Genomic DNA, 14,169 nt, shown 5'->3' with positions numbered 1-14,169 from the left:
ATGGTGGCATCCGTGGAGTTAGGGCAATGCATGAGGTTCTTTGTGCTTGTTTAAACCTTTTGGATTATTTTGCCATGCATATAAATTCATTTTAAATCAGAAAAATAGAAATCACCAAAAAAAAAAAAAAAAAAAGTCTAGAGGGGGCGCCTGGGTGGCTCAGTCGGTTAAGCGGCCGACTTCGGCTCAGGTCATGCTCTCACAGTCCGTGAGTTCGAGCCCCGCGTTGGGCTCTGTGCTGACAGCTCGGAGACTGGAGCCTGCTTCGGATTCTGTGTCTCCCTCTCTCTCTCTGACCCTCCCTCGTTCATGCTCTGTCTCTCTCTGTCTCAAAAATAAATAAATATTAAAAAAAAATTTTAAAAAGTCTAGAGATTAATCATATTTCTAAGGAGAAAACTTTAAATAATTGCGATGTGTGTACATAGATGACAGAAGAAAGTAGTTCCAAAAGGACTAACCTGAAATATTTGCTCTCAGATTACCTAGTCACTCATTCAACATTAATTGGATACATGGCGAGGGGCGGCATGGCTGGATGCCACCCTCATGGAGCTCACAGTTTAGTGGGAGCCACAAACTCAAGTACTAATGGGGGTCAGGCAGCAAAGAGAAAGAAGTGAAATCCACCTGCTGGCCCACTATTAATATTTACTAACATTTGCAGGCCCGGGGAAAGAGTATAAATGGAAGTCCATCCACCATATGTCGAAATACTTACAAGTTATAAATAGAATTAATAAACTGAAGTATCGGGTAGTCTCCTACATTGACAAATACACCTTTACAATGACCTGTAAGGCCAAGTTCAAAGTTAGAATTCTCGGACTCCTCAGACTTCCTTACCTAAAGATGATGATACAGAGAGAACTGGTCCCTAGCCCAAGATAACACACACACGTGCACACACACACACACACACACACACACACTGCAACAGACCATCTACTCTTCTACTCTTCCCATACCTGACTTGAGCTCACACAGAAAAGGACTTCGTGCAAGTGGATGGGCACCTTGGCCTGCACATTCAAGTTTCATTCCTTTCCCTCCCCACAAAAACACCCTAGCTTTCTCTTCCATTCCTTAGGCCCAGGGTATGTATGCCATTCACCTTTGGAAGAACTAACTGACAAAGAGGTCTCTACAGGCTCTGGAAGCCGGCACAGGTCATATGGGCATGGAGTTCCAGGGTCCCTCGGCTCCAGTAGTATGGTTTATAAGAGGTAATGCAGGCATCCCTTGGCTCAATGAACTTCTGGCTGCCTGAAGAAGGGCACCTTTGGAGAGGGGACAGAGTGGTGCGTCTAAGGCATGGGGCCAAAGGCAGGGTCCCACTTGCCTGACTCCTTAGTCAGCATTATCAGCTGGATGGATTGGGACCATGACGAACTAGATAGCAAACGCCCCATCTTACAAGAGTAACAACTTCTTAACTCCAGCCCCAAATTGCCATATGTAGGAATCCAGATGGCCACATCTTCCATTAAAAAAAAAAAAATACAAGTCTTGGTTTTCTTATGAAATTGCATAATTTCTACATGATAGCAAGTAATAACTTAAAAAAAAGGTAAATTACTCTGCAAGCCCAATCTAAAGTATCCGTGAACCACCTGTCTGTGACCTCAATGGAAGGAAAGAAAATCAAAATTCCATTTATATGTTGCTTCACCATTATTTGGTTTTGAAAATGATATTCACCAATTCATTCATGTCACTCAAGCCCAGAAGTAAATGATGATATGTCTCCATTGCTCTATGTACGTTTGAATTTCATGCATCTTCTGTTTTCCAGCAGAAATCCAATTTACTTGGTACCTTCCAGTACTGACATATGTCCCCGTAACCCATCAGCAAAGGCCTGACGTATGGATTTTTTTTTCCTGATGCTGAGTTTCATCATGTTCTCCTCTGGTCTGCCAAAATGACTTGAGCACATACCTCTCACTGCACTTCCTATACACCTGCTGTCATGAGCTCTTTATAACCATCAATTTGAGAATCATCTGCGTGTCCCCAGAGCCTACCACAAAGTCACATCGTAAACTATTTTATTTGTATATGTATTTTGTTTGTTCTGAACTGAGTTTGTTGGCGGTGGGTGCTCTGTAATCACCCACATCTCCCCAATCACAGATGAGTAATAATCATAGCTGACATTTCGTGGACATTTGCTCTAGGTGGGGAGCTCAGACAGGAGCTTTCCATGCATTGCCTCATATTATCCTCGCAACTAACTGCTTAACAATTTTTATCCCTGTTTTCCAGATGCAGACACTGAGGCTCAGAAAGACAAGCAGACCTGCTCATGAGTCATCCAGCAAATGGCAAATGGCACTCTGGCAAATGGGATCGAGATCAATCCTGCCCCATTTAAAAGGTGTGCGTTCCTAACCAGTAAGTCAGTGCTTCCCTAAAAGTGCCACCGACAGTCCTCTGAGATGCTTTCAGCATAAACCCTGAATTACTAGACTTGTGTTTGAGTCCATATATGTTTATTTCAGAGTGTGTTAGGAAAAAGTAAATGACAGCATCTGTTTATGACATGACGTTGCTCTTTCTATTTATATTGGTCCACAACATTTTCCTTTTCAACTTATTTAGCTAAGTTCTAAAAACTTGAGTCCATTTACAAATAACATTGGGTGAATAATAGAAAAGGTAATATAATAATACAGCAAAAATTATGTGCTTGAGCATATAAAAAGATTAGAATTCGAAAAACTCTGCCCCGTAAACCACCATCTAGGGATTAAAAAGAAACACAAGCACAATGAAATGAATGTTTAAACTCGCACCACGCACTTGCAAGTTTGTAGAACGTTGCTTAGAAAATGCCTCCCAGACCCTGCCTAATGAGGGCTCCAAGCAGCCTCTAAATTCCTAAATTTGAATCATGTTTATTTCTTTTCCCTTTTTCTATTTTTAGAACTTAAATGGCCGAATGGATTCAAAAAAACGCCTCTAAATAAAAAATGAGCGAGGGGCCTGGAGCTCTCCTCTGCCTCATTTTAACTCTGAGCAAATGGTGAATTACAGCACCCTGGACATAGTGGTTTCTAACTGCCAAGCTGCCAGGCTCTTAAATAACAGCCACACAGAAGTGTGGCCATAATGCTACCTATTTCTCTTGCTAAATTATTTATGCACTTATTATATTTTACATGGGCTGTTGAACCTGAAGGTACTTTTGTGGGGACCGGGTCCTTTCTGGAAACCCATTACTGAGAATCAACTCAGCTACCTTAGAAACGGGTACATCCAACTGTATATTGATCATTAATATTATATAATTACTGCCTCTGTAGTTGTTTTGGGGGTGGTGATGACTTTACACGTATTCATGTGTGTGTATGTGCACTATCCAATGGCTTCAAGGCAATTCACCTCATTAAGAAGCTGTTTAACATTGAGGGTATATCAATACAGGCTAGCTTAATGCAATCGTGGAACTGTACCTAAACTTACTTGGCCCAACGAAGCTATTACCCTGTATAATGTGCCTTACACAAGATTGAAGTGGTTTACTAAGTTTATAAAACCACTCTCCAGGATTTACAGTGACTGATTTGCCAGAAAGATCTTCAGCATCGTAGAAGTGTTATGCCAATATAAACTTGGTGTATACTAATAGGAGATGGCCGTATTTTTCGTAAAGCAACACAAAAGAGCAACGATCAAATCTAGAGTACTCTTTATAAGATCTTCCAAAGTGTGTTCGTTGTTAAATCCAACCTAACATGTATGACTTTGGATTTACTCGTGGCTTGTGTGTCAGAAAAAAAAAAAAAAATGAAAAAATTCAACCTTAATTCATCACACACTCATTAAAGGCCTACTATGTGCTGGCATAATGTCAGGCCCGGAGGATACAAAAGAGAAAAGAGTGCCTGACCCAGAGGAGCAGCTCTAGTGACTGGGATCTAAAAAGTCATTTACATAATAGTCAATTACATGGCCAAGTGTCTCTGCCAACTTAGGAGAAGACACCACCTTTGCTGGGCGGTCAGAGGAGGCCAACGAGGGTGCTTGAGTGGGAGTTCCCCTGGCAAGCAAAGTGAGTGTTGTTGGCAAACAGACACACATGGAAAGGCCTTAAGGACGTTGTGTGATGAGCTTGGGAGACATTTTTTGACTTCTCCAAAGACTCTCCCTTTACCTTTGCTAGCAGAATTCTGATTTTGTTTTCCGTTTCATGTTGGGAGTTCTTTGGTCTCAGGAAAGGTGGGCCCAGGTTTGTTCTAGATCATGGCATATGACCTAGTTCTGACCAAAAGGATGGAAAAGGAAGTATGCTGAAGGCCCCTGGGAAAGACCTACTCTCCTTGATCAGAAGAAACCTCATGCCCAGAAACTCAACTCTTTGAAGCCCTTAGTTTCTTGCCTCTGAAAGTCACAGACTAGGTCTGTGGCAGACATCTTAAGACCCTGAAGGAAAGGCCAAGAACATCTAGAGATTCCAACCCAGAGCTCTGACATCACTGACCAGTCACCTCTCACCAGCAACCGCCCACCTCTAGACTCCTTGATGTGTGAGAAAAATAACCTCTTATTGGTTAGGTCATTCTTACTCATGCATTCTGTGACTTGTAACAAGTGGTATTTGTGACTGATGGCAGGTTCATGGAACCTCAAGTTTTTCAGGATGGTTGGAACAAGGTTCTGGGGGAGCTGCACAAAATGATGCTGAACCATCATCTGGTTGGTGAGGTGCATGGGATGCGATGTTAAGGAGTCTGGCAGTGCTTTTCAGACAGTGGGTCCTTTTCTAGTGGGGTACACGAGATGGTTGCACGTCGTACCCAGACAACGCAGTGTGTACTCCTAAATCGCACAGTGAGAAACTGAGTTCCCTTTCCATTCTCTTTCAGTCCCTCTAATTATGTAAAGAAGACCTTTCAAGATTGGGCTAGTAAGTCTTTAGCACCTTTCTAAGCTTATTAACCTTCCTTTCTAACAAGGAGGAAGAAGCCCGCAAAATTAGGGCCTTGGATTTGTAATCTGGGATCTAGGAGAAATTCACACCGTTATTTTGTTTTCAATATTTATATGTTACAACATACTTTTAGGTTCTAGTGAATGATAATTGTTGTTCCTTTTGAGTGGTAAATCACATTACCTTGAACAAGTTTTTAAGTTTTTTTAAAAGGTAGGCCAACTTAAAGAAACCTATTAAATGCAGGATCTACCCCAATATGGCAAAAATTGTGAGGCTGGAATGAAAATCCATGAGGTTTGAAAAATACAGTTGAATACATCACAAAGCCACTGAAAGTGTTTAAACAATGGAGCAATTAGACTCCCCATTTAGAAAGATTCAGTGAGCAGAGCCAGGTATTCAGCCTGAAGATAGCATCTGCAAAAAAATCCAGGTGAGACCTGAGCAGACTTGAACCAAAGTAGGAGATGGAGAGAAGGAGGAAATGCTGAAGAGAGGAAATGAAGAAAACCTGGGGTCCAACTCTAAGAGGATGGAGGAGGAGAGAGGAGGAGTTTAGGATGACTCCTGTGTTTGGCTTAGCCAACCGAGAGAATGAATCATGGCACCATTTAGCAAACCAGAGAAAATGGGAGGGGGACTAAGGCTGGTCACAGTGAAGTGAAGGCCCAGTGGGGACATTCAATGGATCACGAGTCCTCACAGCATGTTCCATCAAACCAGCAGCATTGGCATCACTTGAAAACTTGTTAGACATGCAAATTCTTGGCCCTACCCTGTACCTATTCAATCAGAAATTCTAGTTTTAACTAGTCCTCCAGATAATTCTGAAGCACGCTGAATTTGAGGACCACTGGGAAGAGGAAGAGTTCTGGGTCAAACTGTCTGAGCAAAATAACTGATTTTAGATACGGCCCTTCCCTGGACCTGTTTCCTCAACTGCAGAACGAGGGCACTGACTCGAGTACACAATTCAGGTACGACACTGAACTTCTCTAGGCCAAAGTGCCTCATCCATCAGTATTCACCTCCCCTATTCTTCACTGGTAATAGAGTGTCACTTTTTAACGCGTCACCTGAGCGTGAAATAAAGACCATACTTCCCAACCTCTTTTGCCCAAATTGCATATGGCCAAGTTCCTGCCGGGGGAAGGAAAACGGAAGTGATGTGTAGGTCTTTCAAAAAGTGTCCTCAAACAGAAGGGTCATGTCTTCTTCATCTTTTCCCTCCTTCCTTCAGTCTAAAATACAGATGTGATGGCTGGAGCTTGATCAACTATCTTGGATCATAGGCAGAAGTTACATTTTAGGGAGGGAAGGAATGGGATAAAAGGAACCCAGCTTCTGATGACTTCCTGAAACCACTCCACCAGCCCTCTATTGATTCTCTCAAATCCCTTTTATGTGAGAAAGGAAGTTGTTTTTGCTTGGGCCATTGTGATTTTGTTTTTTTCTGTGCTCTTACATAATTTGGAGAGAATCTCTTGTACTTTAAAATTTATGAGAAAGCAGTATGAGAAAATTTAATCAGAATATCCTGGGGGACGGGGCCTAGAAATCTGCATTTGACAGGCTGCTAAGAGGCCCAGTGCACACTAAAGTGTGAGGCTGGATGCTTATGAATCAACTCATAACTGTTCTTCAGGAATATATATACTCCAGGAATAGGGGACCAGGAAATTCGGATATAAAAGAAGTTAGTTACTTAGTAAAGAATTTAGCAAATTTTTTTTTTTTTTTTTATAATGCCTTTCTTTGAACCTTTATTGGTTAAGAGTTCCAAAGTGAAACCCTTTTGGTAGTAAAAATTCCGGCTGAAAGGAAATCATCAAATTGAACCAGTGCCTATGAACTTATGGCTATGCTGGGGCTAGAATTTGGGTCTGACCTCTGGGCCCTGCATCTTCCCTGCAAGCTCCAAAAAGCTATTCTTTTTCTAGTCTCACAGGTGAAAATCCTCCGGCCTATCCACAGGGTATGAGATGGCAGCTGTTCAGCAGTAAGGCCAGGGTTTGGTGCAGGGAGGTGGAGTGTGTCCAATCAAAACAGCAAGGGGTGATCTAGGTCGGCAGCCCATCCACATAGGTGGCCGAGGCCACAACAGTCATCCCATGTGATGCATGTCACAGTTTGGAAGGTCAACCCCCTGTTCCTGCTCACCTAAATCTTTGCCAGGAGAAGGCAATTTCAAGTGAAGCATGTCTGTGTCCAGGACCTTTCCAAGCCATTTAGGTAGTAACAGTGCATTGGAGGAACTGACTTCACCACCCCCACCAAAATGGCTTGTTAATATGGACTCTATGTTAATGATAATAACCTTGAATGAGAAAGCAGGGAAAAAACAGTGTTTAAGACGCAGAGGGTTCGTGCAGATTGTAAAACAACAAACACAAAGGGAAAATATAACCCAGCAATTAACGATAAAACAAAACGAAACAAAACAGTGGTTTTTTTTAAGGAAACATGTACACTTTTCAATATCAAAACAGGGTGGAGATCGGAGGCGGGGTTTAATAAAACATACTTTGGGAACTTGGTTTTTTTTTCTGTCTAGCTTGCCTTCTGGGAGTAAGCTTCCAGATGCTTGTGGACAAGAAGATATTCCAAAAGTAATTCCACTCTTCTCTCTTCCTCTACCTTCACAGGACCTGCCTCTGAATATACTACTTTTATATTTTCTTAGTTCCAGTAAAACATATATTCTACCACTACATTAGAAGGCTTATTAACAAAGCTAGGCAAAGTAGCTGGGTATTAATCTCTTAGGGGACGGGACCATGAACCTGCCCAGACTTGCCTTCTCACTACAGCTCACTACTCAACAATATCAAGGACACCGTGTCCTTCAATTCCATCACAGAAAGCTCCTGGGCCACCAACTCTAACCTCTAAATGGATCAACTGCTTTGAATGTTTCTGCATGCAATAAGAATGTGCTCATATAATTTACAGTAGTACCTAGGTGTACTTTTTTTTGTATGGGTGTCATTGTTTCACAAGGTGCCTCTGCGTTTTACTCAGATGAACTGAAGCAGGGCCGCCACATTGTATAACTCCAGGGGGTGGCATTCCCATAATAGTCCGTGGCGCCTTATGGAATTGCACAGTGCACAACATGAGTGGCCTTGGGTGGTGGCACTGGTTACTAAAGTCACCAGACAGGCCCCTGGGGAGTGGGGTGTGTGCTGTTGGGAAGGCTGACGGATGCTTCAAGGGCAGTGGTGGAGGACATCAGAGTTGGGATTGGGGCAGAGTTCACTCTGGGTGATTACGGGGTGAGATTTATATCACCTGCCAAGCTTTAAAAGAGGCCGGTGAAGGAGATATTAGGGCCATGCTTCCTGGGAGGCTTGGGTTTGGAGTGTGGTTGACCTCAAACCCCAGAGGGGGCTGGGCAACAGCCAGCAAGGTACAGGCATTCACTACGCTACAAGTTCTCTTGAAGGTGTGTCAGCTCCTTGCTGGACAGGGAGGGAGGTTTATTTGTTTCGCTTTGTTTGTTTTTATCCGGTAGCACCTTAATGTTTGTGCAGAGCTTGCTTTCTCTGCAAACTGAAAGGTTCTCAGGGAGCATGCTTCATGGAGGGGCTCTCTTCTGCCAGCACAGCGTTCAAGCCAGCACTCATCTACAACTGTAGATCCCTTTGGAGATCCTAAATGGAGCTGCTGAATTGTTGTCATGGTTACCTAGGCCAGTTTCCGAGGCCAGAATGTTTTTAAGGAGGGCAGCCCTGGGGTGGGTATCCTGGGTTTCTGAGCAGACAAATGATCCACGAGAATTGTTTCCCTCTTCCTTCTCCCAAGCTTCTCCTCCCTAACCAGGAGCCTGATGTCTATAGTGACAATTAGCTCCAGTCCAGCCTAAACCTACTGCCCATACTTGATTTAGTCTTAAAAGAACAGGCTGACCTAGCAGCACCCTGACTGTGGCTCAGGTCTGCCTCCTCCCCCTATAAAGCAACACGGGTTCCTGGATTCTGTCATGCTCACAGCTGCTTCTAGGCAAAAGACGCTTGTGAAGTACAAGTTCTCTGCACTTAATATGTTAATAAGGAACTGATATTTTAAAAAAACCTCAGCCCAGCCCTTCACATGTAGCTCGTGTAATTTACTAACCTAGTGAGAGAGGAAAACATCATTCATATTTGGTCTGTAAGGAAGTGGGGGCTCATAGAGGTAAAGCCCAGGGTTGTACAACCAGGAAGTAGAAGTAGAGGTGGGATTCAAATACACTGTTGGGCTCCAAAGACAGTCCTTTTCCCCCCAAGTCATGGCTGCCATTTTAGCCACGGAGAATTGGTAGCTCCAAAAGACTCAACTATCTACTGGGTACTGAACATTCATTCATTCACTTAACAAACGTGTTCTGAGTCTGCTCTGTGCCGGATCCTACGCTGGCCACTAGGGACACAAAGATAACCAGATAAAACCTTTGCCCTTAAGAAATGAACCCACTGACAACTAGCTGTAATTTATTTATTTATTTATTTATTTTTTTAACGTTTATTTATTTTTGAGACAGAGAGAGACAGAGCATGAACGGGGGAGGGGCGGAGAGAGGGAGACACAGAATGGGAAAACAGGCTCCAGGCTCTGAGCCGTCAGCCCGGAGCCCGACGCGGGGCTTGAACTCACGGACCGCGAGATCGTGACCTGAGCCGAAGTCAGACGCTTAACCGACTGAGCCACCCAGGCGCCCCCAACTAGCAGTAATGTAAAGAGAGGAGTCTACAAGATGTTAGAGAGAGGGGCGGTCAGGGCAACCATTCTGGAAGAAATGACACCTTGGACACTCTGGTGGAACCGAACCGGCAAGACTCAAGGTATGTCCTGTCGTGGGGAACAAACAGCAGACTAAGACCCAATCCCTATGCCCAAACAACTCCAAATAGAATTGCAGAGGTAAGACTCATGGTCATGACAGAAGGAAAGAGAATAAAAATCACGGCTTCAGGCTCTAAACAGGCGTTCTACATGGAAGTGTTGGAGGATGGAGGAACTGCGGCAGAAGAAGTTAGGACCATTCAGGGAAGGCTAATAGAAATGAAGTGGAAGCCACCCGTGTTCATGAGCTGCTTCTTAAAAGTTTTTGACCGCTCTTTTTTTCCTACTCTGGCTCTACTGTGATTCCTTCCCTTCATTTTTCATTTCTCATTTCCTACTAAAGGGAAACACTTATTCATCATCTTTAGAGTGAGGCATTACCCTAGTCCCTGATGGCGGTCGTAAGTGGGAATGTGCAAAGATGAACAAGACCAACGCTGGAGCAGCTAATGAATCACCCAAATGATAAGAGTTTGAGAGGCATGAACTCCAAACAGCAAAAGGAATGAATTAATTCAGACTTGGTAAGGAGGCTGTCATTCCAGATAGCGTCCACTGTAGTTGGTTTGTTGATTCATTTCTTCAGCATTGATTCACCCATGTCCTCCTATCCACAAGGTCCTCTCCTCAATGAGCCCAGGTCTGGCAGACATAAGCAGCCATTACAATAATGGGATAAACGAGCATGAGACACACAGGACTAATGGGCCATGGATGCTCGTTAAGAGAATTCAGGAGGCAGAGCTGGTAGCGTTTGAACGGATTCCTAAGATGAAAACAAGCGTTTACCAAGTGGAGAATGAAGAAAAGGGCATGTTAAAAGGCACCGGGAGGGTGTTTGGAGCAGCTTGGTGTGGGGCATTTGTTCGGAGATGAGGTGTTAAGATACAACCGCCCACAGAGCGGAAAGGCCTTGAATACCAGACTAAGGAGTTTGGCCTTTTTCATAGAAAGATCTGAACAGATGAGGAAGACCGTAAGATTTTCGTGTTGGAAATGTCTCTCTGGTACGGTGTGGAGAGCGGACTAGAATAGGATGAAGAGGTCTCAACCACATACGTTTACAGCAGCTGTATCTTTGTGCCTGATAGACTGCACCAAGTCTCCCAGCTAAGCCACGCTGGGGAGTGGGGGTGGTGGAATGGAAGGTGAAGGGAGAGTCCCGCGTGAGGTCAACAGGCAGGACAAGGACGTACGCAGTTCCAGGCTCGGCACAGAGGCTGGGGAGACCCGCCTCCCCTTCCAGATCCCTCTGGGGCGGAGCTCGGGCCAAAGCACGTGATGCCCGGGGACCCACCTTTACTGTGGGCAGGCCTCCCGTTCATCCTTGGTTTTACCGGTCGCCACTCGGATCCGCAAGACCCTGGCTCTTTTTCTTAGGGCTCGAGGGATCCGTTCTCTTCCGTGCGTCCCTACATGCAACTCCTGCAAAGAGATGGGAGGGGAGATCAACAGCGAAGTGGTCCTGTGCCCACACTAAAGATGGCAACCTGCTGCGCTCACTCTGGGTGGGGGAGCGGGTTCCAGTCGCCAGGCCTCACTGGGCGAGGCGCAGACGGAAGGGGCGTCTCTCGAGGTAAGCTTTCGACCTTCCTGGGAGGGGACCGGAGCCGGGGGGCGTGGCCTCGTCTAAATTCTAACAGCTGATTGGTATTTCGACAGGTGGGCGGGGTGCCCTCGGTACCCCACCCCTCCCTCTTCGAACCGGAAGTGTCTCTCGGTCTTTCCAGCTGGTTGTCATTTCACTCGGCTCGGTCCTGAGGAGAAGGACTCAGCCGCGGCTGCGGGACCCGGACACCGGGAGGCGGTGGCGGCGGCGGCGGCGGCGGCATCGGCGACAGCAGAGGAGGAAGAGGAGGAAGAAGGAGAGAAAAAGAAGAGCCAGGCGGAGTCCGCAACAACGACAGCGGGGACTGCGGGACCGGGGCAAAGTGACGGCGGCGGCGGCGACGACGGCCCAGCAACCGTGAGGAGAAACAAAAGCCTTCTAAATTATAGATTTTTTTTTTAATCTGAGGGAAAGAAGAGAGAGCACAAAGGGGGGAGGCCCTTTTCTTTTAGAATAACTACACTAGTGGGTTTTCCCTTTTTTTCCTCTCCCTGCCCCCCCCACCCCCCCCCAACCCCCCCACCCCCCCTGCGGAGAATCGAACTGAGAGAACTGAACAAACCGCCCCTGGGTCCCATGAGGGAAAAAAACCCCGGAGCCGCAGAGAGGGGAAGAGGCCGAAACTGCAGGACCTTCCAGGTCGCCCCGTTGGTCCCCGCACCCCCGGGCCGCCAGCTCCCTGTCGTCGAGTCTCGCTAATCCTTGCTGATCGCGATCCCCCCAAGAGGGAGAAACGGGTGTTTCCAACCCCTTTCATGGGGGAGAGGAGGCCGGGGGGGAGCCCAGGAACAGCGACCGCAGCAAGATCTGCACCCAGAGCCTCAGGAACAGCCCCCGAGGCCAAAACTGCGCCCCGTGAAAGAGCAGAAACAGGACCGGGAACAGCAGAGACCTCCCTGCGATCATCTTTCCATTAGTCAATGCTGATTTCCTCTCCCGCAACCAGGAATTCACCTCCCACCCCAGATAACCTAATATAATCTATATATATAAATATATAATATATAATGTTCTTAAATTATTCCTGATTTTTTTTAACCAAGCTGCCAAGAAAAGAACGTATTCTCCTCTTAGCCCTATTCTAATTTTTATGTGAGTGAATCTAAACTGCTGAGGAAGACCATATGTGATTGTTAAATTATATATATATATATTTTTACTCCGCGCAAGGCTTATTCTTCTACATCCATAGATGCTTGAGAAGCTGTGTTTTTGTCATTCATGTACATTTTCCTTTGGAAAAAGAAAGCGCCTATTTTACTAACCAAAGACTTGAGTTTTGCCCTCTTCGTTTTTATTCCCTCCTAGAAACAAGCCCAGTCGGATTCATGTCCATGTGTTAAGAGACTTTTTTTTTTTTTTTTTAGTTTTTTTTTTCCTTTCAGAGACCAGAATTCCAAATCAGAACTATTTCGAGTGATAAGCTGCGATCTTTGAGCTAGCTATATAAATAAGACACTGCAAACAGACGACTTAAATTTCGGGTGGAGGACGCAAAGACGCGGGACACCGGGTTGCCCTTTTTTATCGTAAGCTTCTGATCCTAAAAGTGATAAATGGGGGATTACGGGTTTGGAGTGCTAGTGCAAAGCAATACTGGGAATAAATCTGCTTTTCCAGTCAGATTCCATCCACATCTGCAGCCTCCACACCATCACCAAAATGCCACCCCCAGCCCTGCTGCTTTTATAAATAATAACACAGCTGCCAATGGCAGCAGTGCGGGGTCAGCTTGGCTCTTTCCCGCTCCAGCTACCCATAACATTCAGGATGAGATATTGGGGTCAGAAAAAGCAAAAAGTCAGCAACAGGAACAGCAGGACCCTTTAGAAAAGCAGCAGCTCTCCCCCAGTCCAGGTCAGGAAGCCGGAATACTGCCTGAAACCGAGAAGACCAAGTCGGAAGAAAATCAAGGGGACAATTCTTCGGAAAACGGCAACGGGAAGGAGAAAATAAGAATCGAATCGCCAGTGTTGACAGGGTTTGATTATCAAGAAGCCACGGGGCTGGGGACTTCGACCCAACCCTTGACGTCTAGTGCATCGTCCCTTACTGGTTTCAGTAACTGGTCGGCAGCGATAGCACCTTCTTCCTCTACAATCATCAACGAAGATGCAAGTTTCTTTCACCAGGGAGGGGTCCCGGCTGCTTCGGCCAATAACGGTGCTCTGTTGTTCCAGAATTTCCCCCATCACGTCAGCCCTGGCTTTGGAGGCAGCTTCTCCCCTCAGATCGGGCCTCTGTCACAGCACCACCCTCATCACCCTCATTTCCAGCATCATCACAGCCAGCATCAGCAGCAGAGGAGGTCTCCCGCCAGTCCCCATCCCCCGCCTTTCACACATAGAAATGCTGCTTTTAACCAGCTGCCTCATTTGGCGAATAATCTTAACAAGCCCCCCTCTCCGTGGAGCAGCTACCAGAGCCCCTCTCCTACACCATCTTCTTCGTGGAGCCCGGGAGGTGGTGGATATGGTGGCTGGGGAGGTTCCCAAGGCCGAGATCACCGCAGAGGGCTGAATGGAGGAATAACGCCCCTGAACTCCATCTCGCCTTTGAAGAAAAATTTTGCAAGCAATCATATTCAGCTGCAGAAGTACGCTCGCCCCAGCTCTGCCTTTGCTCCTAAATCCTGGATGGAAGATAGCTTGAACAGGGCTGACAACATTTTTCCTTTTCCGGTAAGATTATGTTCCATTTATAGATTAAGATGAATAAGGAAATTGCCTGCTGTAGTATCTGTTTAACTAAAGAGAGTTTGAATTGTTCGTGCGCATATCAGAACTCTTCTGAGAAA

General features: G+C 45.7%; 1 protein-coding gene across 4 annotated transcripts in view; it reads left to right on the top strand.

Moving 5' to 3' along the window:
- The first annotated feature begins 11,897 nt into the window (after nt 1-11,897).
- The window catches only part of CPEB4 (cytoplasmic polyadenylation element binding protein 4), a 69,083-nt gene continuing 66,811 nt past the window's right edge, over nt 11,898-14,169 (top strand). For 2 of the 4 annotated variants that reach the window (XM_042946329.1, XM_042946323.1), the window contains exon 1: nt 11,898-14,053. In XM_042946329.1, the coding sequence (XP_042802263.1) occupies nt 12,929-14,053 (1,125 nt within the window). In that variant the 5' untranslated portion in view covers nt 11,898-12,928. The remainder of the gene's footprint in view (nt 14,054-14,169) is intronic. The other 2 variants (XM_042946349.1, XM_042946339.1) reach the window with 1 other exon arrangement.

Source organism: Panthera leo, chromosome A1 (genome assembly GCF_018350215.1).
Source record: "Panthera leo isolate Ple1 chromosome A1, P.leo_Ple1_pat1.1, whole genome shotgun sequence".
Taxonomy (NCBI): Eukaryota; Metazoa; Chordata; class Mammalia; order Carnivora; family Felidae; genus Panthera; species Panthera leo.
Note: the sequence above shows the minus strand (reverse complement) of the source record. Positions and strands in the feature narration are given on the sequence as shown.